We start from the raw sequence: 16747 nt of genomic DNA, 5'->3' as shown, positions 1-16747 counted from the left end.
CTTGGGGTTTTCTTTGCACAGAGGCATGTGAAACGAGTGCCTAATTTGAAGAATAATTCAAAAGTTTGTTCACCGCGGCTGAGCTTCAGGAGAATTTGGAGAAGCTGACCACTTCATTGCCCTTGTGCCTCCGTTACAAGATGATCGTAGACTCACTGTAGATGGGCCCATAACCAGAGAGGAATTAGATTTCCAATAACAACGTAGCAGAATAACTCAACTCCTGGCCCAGATTGGCTAAGTGGCGAATTTACATAGCTTTTCAGGAACTTCTAATAGCTTTCCTCGAGCAACTTTTTAAAGAGGCTTGTGAACGTGGTGAACTTCCTCGTTCTTTTTGTAAGGGCCATACAACATTATTCCCAAAAGTGCTTATTCTGACGCATAAATAGAGTTCACGAATGTAGACCTATATTGTTATGTAACGTTAACTACAAAATATTTGCTAAATTGTTGACAAATCGGCTACAGACAGTAAATACTAAATGTGTAGGTGACCACCAAACATGTAAACTTCAGAGTCGTTCTATAAAGAAAAACGTTCAAATTACACATTCAGTTCTTGAGTGCATAAATCATGTTGCCTTCCTTCAAATAAACCTTGCAAAAGCATTTGATAAGGTACAGTATGCTTTTTTGTTCCGGCTCCTTAGACACCTGCAGCAGACTGATTTACTGTACAATGATATTTCCCTCTGTTATGAGAAGTGCACAACTAGGTTAATTGTAAATCGCACACTTTCCAATACAATAGAGTTAAATTCATCTCTATGTCAGGGATGTCCGCTCTAACCTTTGCTTTTTGCAATTTATCGGGAACCATTCTGTTTAAGTGTGCTTCTAAAGTCTAGCATAAGAGGCTACCGGTATGATGCTGAGGAAATTAATGTTCTAGCTTATGCAGATGACATTGCCTACTTTCCTGCTGATAAACCCAGCATTCAAGAAACACTCAACACGACGTTTAAGTGAAGTCGCTGGCGCCAGCATAAATTTTGATAAAAGTACTGAAATCTGGATAGGCATGTGGGCCCAAACTCCTTCGGTCTTCGTAAATATCAATTGGAATGCGACTCCTTTGAAGCACCTTGGTGTGCCTCTTAATAACTATCGTAACGGGAGCCCACACTGAACCACTGCGATAACTACGATCCACCGAAAGGTGGAAACATGGAACAGACGGGAGCTTCCCATTTTTGCCAGAACGAAAGCGTGCAATATATTCCTTGCATCAAAGCATATTTGTATCTCTAGGGTTCGCACTGCTCTCGTGTGCACATTCTAGGCTTTCATGGGATATTTCCCTGCTTTATTTGGAGCTCTTCTTTGGAACCTAGGAGAAGAGACAATCTTTTTTTCCACTTAAAAGGGTGGCCTCAGCCTTCTGCATTTGTTCATGCGACCGTTGGTGTTGTGATTTTTTTCACCTCAAGGATATGTGCCACTGCTTTCTTTTAACGGTTTTTCGTAACCGTCTAAGTTACCACCTTCGTTTTGTTCATGTCACAACAAGCGTTGCTAAAGAATTGCTGTTGCGGGGATTCCTAAAAGAAATTGTTGATACTGCCAATTTTTTGAAAACCAGGTTTAGCTTAGGTATTTGTATGCTATTGACAGAACAAACTTAACCGCTGCACTTGTGAATAACCTTTTCCCCTAACCTGTTTATCGAAAGCCGTATTCGCTTTTTGCTGGTCAAGATGTATTATTTTGTGTACGTAGATTGTGGATATCTCCTTCCGCAAAAACATTTTTCTTTAAACTGCACACTTCCACGCTGCTAGTAAAATTGTGGCTGAATTAAAAAAGAATATACGTACCCTGGACAGTGAATTGTAGACTCTGCAACCAACCTGAGACTATAGAGCGTTGTTTTATTCATTGCAGTTAAGCTTTTTTGTTTTTTGGACAAATATAGAAAAGCCACATCACTTGAGGCTGATTTGCAAACTTGCCATAGACAGGCTTGATATCGGGAAAGCAATCGTGTTCATACGACTTATAATGCGTTTTAAAACAGCGAAAGAACAACTAGTCGTCACATAATGCGAATAGCGTAACGAGTGGGTAGTCCGATGTTACAACGCATTAGAAAAGCTTCTTCTTATTCCCCTAATAACTGTGGCGCATACTCAATTCCGCCATAATTACTCATTGTTGTCAGCCACTGCATAAAAAAAATTGGCGCAAGATTCCTTGCAAGTGTTTTGCGGATACGACGCTTCTCAGAAAAACGACGAAAAATAGCTTAGCGAACGCCAGCCTGCTACACAAAAATTTTTTTTAATAAAGCCCTAGTGAGTATCAAGCGAGTGTGCTTGCAGTAGCTGCCTAATGAGTGTTTTGAGAGGCTCTGAAAGGCCGCTCTTTCAGCTTTCGCTGTGACTGTGCTGCGCCTTCCACGCACGCCTGCCGTTTTTAAGGCATTTGAAGGTGTGCGTTGACGAAATTTTCAGTTTCTTTGCATTGCGTTCTACTCGTCACACGGGCCTAATGTGTGAAATGTTTTTTTCCGCGAGGGGGTGGACTACTTACCAAGACATCCTCATTTGCCTTGGGCTCCGCAGCAGCTGCTTCGAGAAAGCCTTTGGGTGCATTCCGTTGATGATAATCATTCGGCTGATTAAACTCTCATGCAATGTGGCCAAGCAGAATCCAATCATAGCACCCCAGTCGTGCCCCACTAGCACTAGTTGTCTGTTCTTTGATGGAGGATCTGCATTGAAAAAGAATTGAATACATGTTTCTATATTATAAAGTTCTCAAAGCTGTCTTTCTGAAGAAGTCTTATGAGAATTCTTCGGGACATGGTTATTCAAACACGACAGCTGATTTTTTCTATTGTTGGCAGGTCCAGAGAGAAAGATAACGATGCAAGGAAAGGCAGGGAGGTTAACCAGACGCACATCCGGTTTGCTACCCTGCACTGGGGAAGGAATAAAAGGGAGAAAAGAGGTTGCAGAAAGATGAGAAGGTACACACGTCCATTCATCCAGAAAAGTGAAGGTATCGGAGACAAACAATTTTAGAATGTGTCCTAACAAAATATTGCTCGGGGCATTTGCCTCAATGGCAGTTCATATCACCCAGCGTTCTTCCACCGCCCGTACTAATACTTATGCAATTGATTGGTGTTTCGGAAGGGAAGTGAATCAGAGAACATAAATACAGAAACTGCGGTCATTATCGGAAAGAAAACATACAGCAAGAAACTAGAGAACTTCTCTGGATGTTAATATTATTTATAAATATCGCAGAGCACAGTGTCAGAAAAATCCTTATACTCGATCATCCCTTTCAGTGAAAACCGAGATTTAGCGTTCCAAGAAGCAAGCTCACTGCGCATAATCTTCCTTTCAACTGAAATTAAGTTAGCAAGGAAGAGTGATATTAAGCTACCAAAGCTCGATTATTTTAATTGCTTTGTTGCGATTCTATCACACTCTGCATTTCACATTTTCTGGGTAGTTCTTCCCAACAAAACCGGCGTACATTAGTGAGTTTATGCGAAAGTCAAACAGTAAATACCTAGGGCGCGTTTTCTGGCCTTCATCCATGTGCTTTGAAGTACATCGGTGTTCTACTCGAGTTTGTGTGCTTCAACTCACTAGCTTGTGGCAATTCGAAAACATCATTGAATGGTTTCTCTCCTATGCCATGGTGTTTCTAATCGCATCGCTATAGTAATAACTAGGTTTTGACAATTACAAATAAAAGTGCCAGGTGCACTCCGTAGTTTGCCATTAGTCTGAAAGCTGGTTTATCCCACTTCGCTACTGTAACCCTCTACTAAGTGTGTATTATGATGCTGAAAATTTTGGCTCCTTACCGAGCTCGCTCAGCACGCTACTGTTTAACTACATCTATGGGCCTTCCATTTCAACGAACACATTTACGTTTAACGAAATACTTGAAGTGCATAACTATAGGCCACTGGACCTTCAAGTGTTGTTTATTTTCAGCACTTCACGCAATGTATAAATATATTTTGAAATATGCCGGCGCCACAAGGAGGCATTTCTGGTTTGAAATACACGTGCGTCCTATATACAAAAACAAATTGTTCAAAGCATGGCACCCTGTCCTTTCTTTTTTCGCTCTCACCTCGTTTTGTTTGGGCTGCAAGTTTAACGTTACTTATATAATTTGTCTGCAAAATCATTTAATTTATAACACGCATCTTAACTTTATCCGAAGAAATTATTTGTGAACGTAGCTCGCCAAACTCCCTCATGAGTAGACTCACTCAGAGCCCTGAGTCTGAGTGAGTCCGGATAAGTAATTCTTTGGAGAGTGTGAGTTCGACAGAGTTCTAATCGCAATAAGAGTACACATTTCACGTGGAAGCTCGACTGAGCTCGAGCTAATTTTGACGACCTATGTTTGTGAATAACCTTCAAGTACGAGAACAACCGATGAAGTAAACAATTTCTCATTTGAAATGTGTGCAAAATAAGCGAAGCAAGTCTTTTAGCCTGACATCAGGTACTCACTCACTTATAAAATTAATTAGTTGTTTGACATCCTCCACCAGCTTCAACATTAGATAGTCTGCTGAGTTTGTAGGCTTCGTAGTAAGGCCGTATCCTCGCAAGTCCGGTACCACAACACTGTTGAGTCAAGACACATTAGGTGAAATCGATGACTACGTAAATGAATCAAAGAAAAAAATGCGCTATATAGAGTATTTTAATCATATGAAGGGGCTTGACGCCGACTTCACCTTACAGTTTTTTAGTGTAAATGTGCCACGTAGTTAACAAATCGAAACCATCGTACTGGTTTTCAGTCATTTTAGAAAGACTAAAATTGTTGAAAATCGCTGAGCTTTATCGTGGTGTGAGGGGCTGTAAAGACATCGATTTGCCCATTTATTCCTTTCTGCATCGAAGTGTGACGCCTGGTTGCCAAAAAGAGTATATTCTAACCGCAGGAATATATTCCACGAATACTCTAGCAAAGCGTTGATGTTATGGATTCAAGAACACTAGATGTGCTAATAAGTTACACTTAACCAAGTCTAGTTTTTTTTTCTTGGCAGCGAGCATGATTTCTTTGTGACTCCTGCTACCAAGCTTATCTTGAGCCGTAAGTCACATAAGGCAAGCAACAAACTTTGTTGTTTGGGGCAGTGATTTTGATTCATCAGCGCAAAAATCACTAAACTTCTTAACTTTTGCTTGAAGCTACACTCATTCACGATTGTTGTTTCATATAATATGTGGGTATTAACGTCTCAAAACCACCATATAATTAGGAGAGACGCCATAGGTCTTCGTAAATTTCGACCACCTGCGGTTCTCTAACGTTCATCCAAATCTGAGCACATGGCCCTACGGTGATTTCGCCTACATCAAAAATGCAGCCACCGTAGCCGGGATTCCATCGCGCGACCTGCAAGTCAGCAAACCGAGTACCTTGGCCACTAGACCACCACATCGAGGTTTTTTCATAACCGTAAATGGTCATGAGCGTCGCACACATTATTGACCGAATTCTTGTTATTGGGAGTGAAAAGTTCAGTTACAAAAAAAGGAAGAGCTAACAAAAGTGCCGCGGACAGACTCAAGCGTGAATTTACCACAAAATTGCTATTTAGGTACACATTTTTTTGGTGTGAATCTTTACCGAAGGATATAGCTCCGGCACTCATTTCCACCGTCTTTTGCGTAAGGGACGTAGAATTACACGCATAAACATACTCCGCGTTCTTCAACATGAAGCAGCAATCGCATGCTTACCAAAAGTGGTTGCTGAGGTTTGGAATCTGTCGGTTCCAGATGAACCAGAAATCCAAGAATCCGTGCAGAAGTAGCAAAATCGGGCTGGTTGGGTTGTTTGTGTGACACCCATGGTGAACATAATGCATCGCAATACCCTGCAGAGCAGTATACTTTTATTGCGGCAGCAATTACATGAACACTCTCGGCTTGATTTTGCCACCGGCCTTGGCGACAACGTTGGCGTCGCCGTCACTCACCGTATGTTCATACGTGTCTATATATATGAAACCATAAGAGAGAAAAAAATCCAGAAAAACACTCCTGCGCGCCGGAACGAACTTAGAACTTCTGAGACGTGAGTGCGAGGTGTTGACCACTGGGTTACATAGAAGCACATCCGTCAATGTTACAATGGCAAGCTATTTATATCTACCACTTACCGCTGGTGTCGGGAATCTTGGAGAGGGGGGGATATCGTGTTTCAGCATTGCCAGCAAGATGGCGCTTTGAGCGCACGTCACAACTTATTGATCAGGCACTACCAGCAATAATGTACGCAGATGATATAGTGCTAATGGCCAACAACAAGGAAGATTTGCAGAGATTGATGGACATCTGCTGTAATGAGGGAGATAGGTTAGATTTTAGATTCAGTAAGGAAAAATCAGCAGTCATGATTTTCAATGACAACGAAGGTAGTGAGCTTAGGATATAGTAGGTCACGCTAGAGATAACAGATCAATACAAATATCTGGGCGTATGGATAATCAATGGGACCGAGTACCTGAGGGAACACGAAATTTACGTGACGACTAAAGGTAACAGGAATGCAGCATTGATGAAAAATACGGCACTGTGGAATTACAAAAGGTGTGATGTTGTGAGAGGAATATGGAAAGGGGTCATGGTTCCTGGGCTGATGTTCAGCAATGCGGTCTTGTGCATGAGATCAGAAGTTCAAGCAAGATTAGAAATTAAGCAACGTGGAATAGGTAGGCTTGCTTTAGGAGCTCACGGGAATACACCAAATCAGGGAGTACAAGGTGATATGGGATGGACATCATTTGAGGGCAGGGAAGCTAGCAGCAAGATAAAATTTGAGAAGCGATTGAGAGAAATGGGGAAAGAGCGTTGGGCTAGAAAGGTTTTCAGCTACTTGTACTTGAAGAATGTCGATACAAAATGGAGGAAGCGAACAAGGAAGTTGACTGGTAAATACTTAGAAAACAGCAGGTGGCCAAACCAAAAAGAACTATCGGTTAAGAAGAAAGTGAAGGCAACGGAGACTGACATGTGGAAAATTGGCATGATTAAGAAGTCCGCACTAGAGATCTATCGAACTTTTAAGCAGGAAATTGCCAAGAAAAGGATCTATGATAATACTCGGGGTAGTTCTCTACTGTTTGAGGCAAGGACGGGAGTACTGCGAACCAAGACATATCGGGCCAAATACGAAGGGGTAGACACAGTATGCAGTGCGTGTGGAGAGGAATAAGAAACTGCCGAACACTTGATAATGTTCTGTAAAGGACTTTACCCTATAGTTCCGGATGATGGCGCAGAGTTTTTCAAAGCACTCGGGTTTAGGGACCGGGAGGGAAAAATGGATTTAAACAAGTAGACTTTACTAGAAGGCGGTTATCTGATTGGTGGCTAAAGTCAATGCACGAGTGAAAATTAAACTCTTCACTGCAAAGTACGAATCCTCAAACTCACTTTTTAAGGGAAAAAAACAAATATAGTTTTGGATTCATTAAGTATTACGGCTTGGTTGCGCTAGCCACCGCCCGATCTAAAGGGTACAGCCATATCCATCCATCCATCCATCCACAACGTCGTCACGAGCGTAGCCACGCTCTCATTTCCCATGCGTACTTTGCCCCGCGGAGAGGAGGGTGAGGACGCTCGATCGCGTGCCCTTATCTCACGGTGGGGAGGATCATACGTCTTGGTTGGCCTTTGGGTTTCGCCGGAACGATTTTGTTGCAGTTACAGGGCGCACAAAGGTCACTGCGATCACTGCACAGTCTTCGCTTGCGAAAAGAGCGCGCTTTTCAGACGCAGCAAATAACAGCTGGGACGCTTATTCGCGTTCATCAATACCTGTGAGTACCTTTCGTGTGTTATTTGTGAATTACGAACGCGGAGAACGCTTCGATATACTTACCATTTTGTGTATGACCTTCCAATTTGTTGCTATCGCGTTCATTGCATCGCCTTTGTGGCAAAGCTGTGACTTCTTTATAAACATTGTGTTTATCTAAAACGTAACAAACAGCATTAGCATAATACATCTCCTACTTTCATCAGCGCGACAGCAATTCACACCGAATTATCGCTAGTTCACAGTTTCTTCCCAGACTAGCGTTACCTATTGACAAGCTATTATCTACTGTCAACGATCTTGCAAACGGCAGGGAGCCACCACTAAGGTACTCACGATGCATAAGTTAGTGTACACCTGACCCTTACTAGGTATGTTTGGAGGAACTTCAATGGACTTCTCATTGTCGAGACGCATTCAAGGAAGGTGTTGGTCTTGATTAATTAGCGTTTGGATTATTTTGAAGCAACAGAGCACGTTAAACGCTTATATGCCTCACACTGCTCAAGTGTTCTTCATAACAGAGCTTCCCTTATTTAGCTTAGTTCTCTTAACTACATTAGACACTAAGCTAGATATAAAACTGAGCTAGTTGATAAAGATTCATCGTGGCTAACAGCGCGAGACACCTGGACATGGACTTAAAAAAAAAGGCGTGTTACAGCGCTGTACCGTGTCCATTTCTCTAGTCCAAGTGCGGGTCTCTCGCGCTGTGAGCCAGAATACGCTATCGGCTTTAATAATAATAGTTATTCTGTGCTGCTGGCAAAACATTATTCAGTGAACCAGAATAATTTATAGTGCTGCCCTTACTCAAAAACCCGTGGCAACCGTTTGTTTTCTAGCTCTTGAGAAATGCAGTCATAGAAAGAAGAGCAATGTAATGCAGGATCTTACTGTTCCATTGTGCCTGCTACACAGTTTACCAAACTCTCATCCAGCGACTTGCGCTTAGTTAAAAACAGCTTTCTTTCATGTTTTCGCAGTTTACTTCGTGAACGATTACAATTTCAGATAAGCCTGTCATCCCGTTTACGGTGATAAAATGAATTGTGCTTGGACGTGTTTTCACATGAAACTCTTTTATGATATTTATTTTTTCCTTGTACAAAGGAGAATGATCACGAACGAAAAGCAAGATATCAAAGCATGACGCAAAAATCGCTTTAAAGCAGACAACAATGTGGGAAGGATTAGCGTGGCGAAAGTAAGATATAGCACTAGCGGCTGCAACTCTGAAATGAGTTTTCGAGTTACAAGAGGTGGCGACTTTTGTGTTTTGTGCTATTGGCAACTGGTCTAAATGCTCAAAGAGGACCAGTGTCTACACAGCCATAATATAGGCTTATTAGGAAGGCCACTCCTAGCTTGATTTCAATCAATATTGGGTATCCTAAATCGTTTCCTGTACCGAGATCCGCTCATACCAAGAAGAAGTATATACAACGTACGTTCACGTTCGCAATTGCATGCTGCCCAAATTCAATAGCCTTTAACTCTGGTGGTTCACTCCTCCGGTGGGGTTCAAGTATTGCTGTACCGTGAAGTGCCACTTGAACCTTGACGTACGCCTCCATCCAGATCCACATGCTCGTCCCGATTGCAAGGATCATCAGCTTCGCAACAGCTGGAGGCAACGCCATTTTGGAGAATCGTGATGCGCTAATTCTCTTCTCTTAGAGGAAGGCTGAAAATAGATTTGAACGGTGGTTATGGCGACTTGTGTACAGTGTAATAATTACATTCTAGCGTTCTCATAGCGTCTCAGAATGCACAGTGCCTTGGTACAGTAGTTTTACTTATACAGCCTAACGACTTTCTCTTTACATAGCCACACTACGACCTCAAGGCTGGGTTACGCAGCTCACTCGTTTAAAACGAAACATTATTTCAAAAGATACACATTTCTAGTTGACCCTTCGAATTGCGTCCCATTCTTCTTTCGTGGCATCTATCGCTTTAAAACAATGTTTCAACTGCAGCATCGTCGATATGGCACAAGACCTCAAAACACAAAAGCCCACTTTTTCACAATAAATTAAACTGGGAACATTCGACGCTCTCATGCGCTTTTTGCGTTAGTTAACATGAGTACAGGCTTTTTATTTATGCCCAATGCGCTAGAAGTACCACGAGGAGCGAAACAGGAAAATAATAGGTGTGAAGTATTTACTTCAAGCATCAGCACCCACAAAACTAAACAAAAAGGTAATACCAAAATCATTGTGGAGCGGTTAAAGCTTCATAAAAATTGCTCCACAAAAGTAAAAAACAAAATTGAGGAAACAACCTAAGCAATAAATTTTGAAGCAATAAAACCGAGCTGTTGTAGCACAATAGATCCGAGCTCTCACATATGCGTCATAAACACAGGCTGTAATAGAACTCCAAAACAGCGCAAACTTCAGATACGAGAGACAAGAGAGAGCGACAGACACAAGTGCTTGCCTTTGAGTGTGTTGCATTTTCTTGTCTCCCTTTGAGTGGGTCGCATTCTCTTAAGTTTGTGATATTTAGTCGTTCAATGGAACACCCACTCAAACAAGCACCTTGCGAAGATATGTCTCCAACATATGCTGGAAAGCCTTAGTAGTTTGTACGTACAAAGGTAACATGCGCAGACCCCTTACAAGTTCTCACTTGGCCACCCAGCAGAATAATGACCTTAGTGTCTCTCATGCTGGAATAGCTCGTGTAAGACTTCGCGCACTATCAACCCCTCAATAAAAAGCGCGGCTGGTTATAGCGCGCTTCGCCAAACGACACTGTTGTCTCTGAGTGAAAGGATATCATTGAATACTGCATGTGTATTACCCACATCATGAACTTGTATCTCCTCAATGCAAGGCGCAGTACACGAGGCAACAAACATGTACTTTGCACAAGACATTTTTTACAGTGAGCTGTGTGTGCACGGCACACTTCAGCAGTCTTCAGAGTTTCACTGCTTCGATCATTTGCTCATAAGATTGCCGACATATATTATCGCATACTTGTCATGTGTAATTTTTTTATAACTAGTCGTTGTCACAAGGAGAGGAATTGAAAAAGAGGACAATGATAGAAAGGCTGGAGCATGAACCTAATGCTTTTCCGGTTTACTATACCAAATCAGAAAACAGTATGGAGCGATAAAGTGATGAATGATAGAAAGAAGTGAGCATACCGAGAATGCACGCCAGGCTAACAACACCACTGCTTGCCATGAACGTTCTTGTAGTGGCGGCGTGTGCCGCGGGTAATCAACGACTAGACAACTTGAGTACCCATCGGAACAAAAGCCTCTTTATTCCGACTTGCGCACGCTTGTATACATAAACAACACTGGCGCCACCTGCGGCAGTGATCGTGGAACCGAAACCAAACAGACCAATATACAACAGTCCTGATCGTGACAGTAGATTGTGCTGGACTTAGGTTTTTCAGCTAATAACGTTCCAAATTAAACAGTCGAGTCCTGGGGTCTGCGGAAGGCTTGCAAAAGCAGGACATAGAACATCCTTCATCTTGGGTACGAACTGATCGTACAATTTTTTTATGTGTGCCGACAATCACAAGAAATGTCTGAAACAGAGACTGAAGCACTGTCCTCATTGTTTTTTTTTTCAGGTACCTTGCCAATCTGAGGTCCACAGTTCTATGTTTCTGGTGTTCACAGTGAATCTGCAACCAGCTGCTGCACATATACTATAAAAAGAGCTGGGGTTTCACGTCTCAAACCAGCATATTGTTATAAAAGTCGCCGTTGTGGAGGCCTCTCAAATCTCGATAACCGCTGGTTGTTTAACGTCCGCCTATACAGGCAGCTCACGCTTCTCAAGCAATATCGGCGCCATCAAAAACGCTGCTTTCATGGCATCAGATTGAATTCCGTGACCTATGGGTCAGCGGTGGACCACCATAAGAACTGGACCGCTAGGGTTGGCGGGGCTACTACAAAAGGGAAGAAAGCGATGCAACAGAAACACTGCATGTCATCTGAAACTGTGCCAAGTGGCGAAAAATACGGCAGAGAAAAGTCATATCCGCAACCGCCAATTACGTAACACCGCTTGCTAATCTGGCAGATGTGCTCAAGTGTACGTGTAAATGATTAGATGTTCCATTTATTTTTTATGCTAATAATCCCAGGCTCCATGGACTATTTTAAGTCAGACAAATAGGCGCCACCATCTTGGTCTGTTCAGTTCATGTTTTCTTGTTTTTGTACATTGAGATGTGAAATAATGAGGTCACGAAATATCCTACATGTCCTAACTGAGACGTTCTCTTGTGTATGTGCTTGCCATAAGAATGAATACTTAGTTGTTATATATGCAAAACACAAAAGTTATGAGTCCAACATAGCCATGCTACACCCCTCCGTAAAAAAAGCCTCAGCTTTGCTGCAAAGACGAAGCAATGAACGTGACAGCGAAAAATTGGAAGGTCACGCGCAGAATGCAAGCAGATGTAAACGTGCCTCGCGTTTTTCACGCACAAATAACGCATGAAAGGTACTCAAAAGTACACATGAACGCGAACAAGCATCTCAGTTGTTACTTCGTGAAAAGCGCGCCCTTTTCGTGAATGGAGCCTGCGCAACAATTCTAATGACCTTTGTGCACCCCTTAACTACAACAGGGTCATTTTAGTGCGACATAAACACTGCATGTCATCTGAAACTGCGCCAAGTGGCAAAAAAGAAGGCAGAGAAAAGTCATATCCACGCCCGCTAATGTACTTAACACCGCTTTTTAATCTGGCAGACGTGCTGAAGTGTACGTGTAAGCAATTAGATGTTCTATTTCTTTTTTATACCAATCAATCGCAGGCTTCATAGACCAACGACCGCCAAGATGTATGATTTTCCTCACCGCGAGATCAGGGCGCGCGAGAGATCGTTCACCACTCCCCTCCTCTCCGTGGGCCAATGTACGCGTGAGAGAGCGGCCACGCGCTCATTGCGCCATCTTGCTGATAATGCTAAAAACACGGTAGTCTCGCCCCCCCCCTCTCCGAGATGTCCGCCCACAGGGTAAGTGGTAAATATAAATAGCTTATCGTACGAGCGCGCGAGAGTTATTCCTTGGTGGCTCAGTGGTTGGTGCCTCCCATTCACAACGCGGAGGTCCCACGTTCGATTCCAAGTGCCGGAGTTTTTTTAGATTATTTTCTTGCACTTTCATATATATAAACACGTATATGTATAGGGTGCATGACGTCAACGCTGGCGGCGAAATCCAGCAGCGAGTGTCTATATAATTCCTATCGCAATAATAACGCATAGCTCACGCCCGTGCTCCTACTGCTACTCTTATTCCAAGCCGCCATAGCTCAAGGGCTCATGACCTGGATCTATTGGCAGGGATGTTCACCCAAATCCTCCAAGGATTTGCGGGACTTGTCTTAAAAATAAAGTAGCTTCTCCTCTCTCTCTCTTTCTCTCTTTCTCAGGCACATGAAATTTTATAGTGTTTGGATTAACCCATTCGTTACGACATGGAGGAGCCCTAATGGCGAAAATAAGAACGAAATAGACTTTATAATGACTGAAAACCCAGGAATCGTGCAGGATGTGGAAGTGGTTGGCAAGGTACGATGCAGTGACCATATAATGGTACGGTCTCGAATTCGCCTAGACTTGAAGAAGGAACGACAGAAACTGATACGCAAGAAGCCAATCAATGAGCTATCACTGAGAGGGAAAGTACAGGAATTCAGAGTGTCGCGGCAGAACAGGTACTCGACTCTTAGTGAGGAAACCAACCTTAGCGTAGATACAATGAATGATAATCTAACAAGTATCATTAAGGAGTGTGCAGTGAAAGTTGGAGGCAGGGTAGTTAGACAGAACACTGGCAAGCTTTCCCAGGAAACGAAGAACCTAATTAAGAAGCGTCAAAGCATGAAAGCGTCAAGTACAACAGACAAAATAGAACTGGCAGAGCTTTCAAAGTTGATTAATAGGCGTAGAGTATGCGACGTAAGAAGGTATAACATGGAGAGAATTGAACACGCTCTGAAAAACGGAGGAAGCGTCAAAGCAGTGAAGAGGAAACTTGGGATAGGCAAAAGTCGGATGTATGCACTAAGGGACAAAGAAGGCAAAATAACTACCAATATGGATAGGATAGTTAAAATAGCGGAGGAGTTTTACAGAGATCTTTACAGTAGCCGAGGCAACCACGACCTTAATACTATAAGAACTAGCAGTAACCCAGATGACACCCCACCAGTAATGATAGAAGAAGTCAGAAAAGCTTTAAAGAGCATGCAAAGAGGCAAAGCTGCTGGTGAGGATCAGGTAACATGAGATCTGCTGAAAGATGGAGGACAGATTGTGTTAGAAAAACTAACCACCCTGTTTACGAGATGTCTCCTGACGGGAAGGGTACCAGAGTCTTGGAAGAACGCTAACATCATCTTAATACATAAGAAGGGAGATGACAAGGACTTGAAGAATTACCGGCCGATCAGCTTGCTCTCTGTAGTATACAAGCTATTTACAAAGGTAATTGCTAACAGAGTAAAGAAAACATTAGAATTCAATCACCTAAAGGAACAAGCAGGATTTCGAACAGGCTACTCAACAATTGACCACATTCATACTATCAATCAGGTAATAGAGAGATGCTCAGAGTATAACCAACCACTATACATAGCCTTCATAGATTACGAGAAGGCGTTTGATTCAGTAGAAATATCAGCCATCATGCAGACACTGCGGAATCAGGGCGTAGATGAAGTGTATATAAACATTCTGGAAGAATTCTACAGGGGATAAACTGCTACCATAGTGCTTCATAAAGAAAGCAACAGAATTCCAATCAAGAAGGGCGTAAGGCAGGGGGACACAATCTCCCCAACGCTATTTACCGCGTGCTTACAGGAGGTTTTCAGAAGCCTAGAATGGGAACAGTTAGGGATACGAGTTAATGGGAAATACCTTAGTAACCTGCGCTTCGCCGATGACATTGCATTGCTGAGTAACTCAGGGGACGAATTGCAACTCATGATTACGGAGTTAGACAAGGAGAGCAGGAATGTGGGTCTTAAAATTAATCTGCAGAAAACGAAAGTAATGTACAACAACCTCTGAAAGGAGCAGCGCTTCGAGATAGGTAATAGTGCACTTGAAGTTGTAAAAGACTATGTCTACTTAGGGCAGGTGATAACCACAGAGCCTAACCACGAGATTGAAGTAACTAGAAGAATAAGAATGGAGTGGAGTACATTCGGCAATCACTCTCAAATTATGACAGGTAGATTGCCACTATCCCTCAAGAGGAAGGTATATAACAGCTGTATCTTGCCGGTACTTAGCTACGGAGCAAAAACCTGGAGACTTACAAAGAGGGTTCAGCTTAAATTGAGGACGACGCAGCGAGCAATAGAAAGAAAATGGTAGGTGTAACCTTAAGAGACAAGAAGAGAGCAGAGTGGATTAGGGGACAAACGGGGGTTAAGGATATCATAGTTGAAATAAAGAAGAGGAAATGGACATGGGTCGGGCATGTAGCGCGTAGACAGGATAACCGCTGGTCATTAAGGGTAACTAACTGGATTCCCCGAGAAGGGAAGCGGGTTAGGGGGAGACAGAAGGTTAGGTGGGCAGACAAGATAAGAAGTTTGCGGGTATAAATTGGCAGCAGAAAGCACAGGACTGGGTTAACTGGCGGAACATGGGAGAGGCCTTTGTCCTGCAGTGGACGTAGTCAGGCTGATGATGATGATGATGATGATGATGATGATGATGATGATGATGATGATGATACGAAAGAGCGTAGGTGTGCGAACATGGACACAGAAGAAGAAAACAGAAATCCGCGAGCTTCTGCTTTTGTTATGTCTTTACTTACAAACTAGCTCTGATTTATGTTCTTCTAAACGTTAAGCACTCATCAGTTAATAGGGACATTGGCGCTTGTCGTCGGCTCTAATGATTCTGAACGAACGGCGATAACGTTAACTTATTGTGTGCTGAAAAATCTCTAATGCTCTAAGCTTATTCTGTGAGGAAAAACCTGTAATGGTTCTTTTTGAACGAACGGCGATAACATGAGCTTATTCTATGGGGCGCCACGTATCATCAGTAGAAAATTTTCGGCCAATATATATATTTCTTCAATATAAGCAGACACACACAAAAGAAAATTTGAACTAGCAATACTTACGTGTGTTTAAGCTTTACACGCACTGAATAATGCCCTCGGTGAACGCAAACACTGAAAATCAACAGCCAGGTGCATTTGACACCGCCTTTAAGTTGCTCACTATGGATTGCGGTGATGCGGAGCATTGTTCGCAGATACGCACTTTGGGGCTCTCTTCCGAAGTGTCAGTCTCACAATGGCTCTCTCTACTTCGTGGAATAAGGTGAAAGCGCAGCTTTAAAGATTTCGCTCGTAGGCAGTCTTTTTATTCGATTAGAATAGCGTGGTAGCTTTGCTGTAGATTCCTTTCAAGCAATCCAACAAAAGGATGGCAAAGCTATAAGGGATGGTGGTTCTGTAATTCATTCGGGTATAAGTAAACCGTAGTAAATTGTAGAAGAGTATGTCTACTTAGGGCAGGTAATTACCGCGGAGCCGAACCACGTGATTGAAGTAGCTAGAAGAATAAGAATGGGGTGGAGCACATTTGGCAAGCACATTTAAATTATGACAGGTAGATTGCCGCTATCCCTCAAGAGGAAGGTATATAACAGCTGTATCTTGCCGGTACTTAGGTACGGAGCAGAAACATGGAGATTTACAAAGAGGTTTCAGCTTAAATTGAGGACGACGCAGCAAGCATTGAAAAGAAAGGGGTAGGTGTAACTTTGATCGATATGTGGAGTTTAACGTCCCAAAACCACCATATGATTATGAGAGACGCCGTAGTGGAGGGCTCCGGAAATTTCGACCACCTGGGGTTCTTTAACGTGCACCCACATCTG

At 42.7% G+C, this 16747-nt stretch overlaps 1 protein-coding gene across 1 annotated transcript in view; it reads right to left on the bottom strand.

Moving 5' to 3' along the window:
• Positions 1-16095, bottom strand: part of LOC119168638 (AB hydrolase superfamily protein YfhM) — a 36958-nt gene extending 20863 nt beyond the window's left edge. Inside the window, exons 1-5 of the mRNA XM_037420033.2 lie at positions 15984-16095; positions 9279-9514; positions 5742-5878; positions 4498-4610; positions 2536-2716 (exon numbers count right to left, since the gene is read on the bottom strand). Coding sequence (XP_037275930.2) covers positions 2536-2716; positions 4498-4610; positions 5742-5878; positions 9279-9470 — 623 coding nt within the window. The 5' untranslated portion in view covers positions 9471-9514; positions 15984-16095. The remainder of the gene's footprint in view (positions 1-2535; positions 2717-4497; positions 4611-5741; positions 5879-9278; positions 9515-15983) is intronic.
• Positions 16096-16747: the final 652 nt, after the last annotated feature.

This window comes from Rhipicephalus microplus, chromosome 6 (genome assembly GCF_043290135.1).
Source record: "Rhipicephalus microplus isolate Deutch F79 chromosome 6, USDA_Rmic, whole genome shotgun sequence".
Taxonomy (NCBI): Eukaryota; Metazoa; Arthropoda; class Arachnida; order Ixodida; family Ixodidae; genus Rhipicephalus; species Rhipicephalus microplus.
This window is presented reverse-complemented; position numbering and strand designations above follow the sequence as displayed.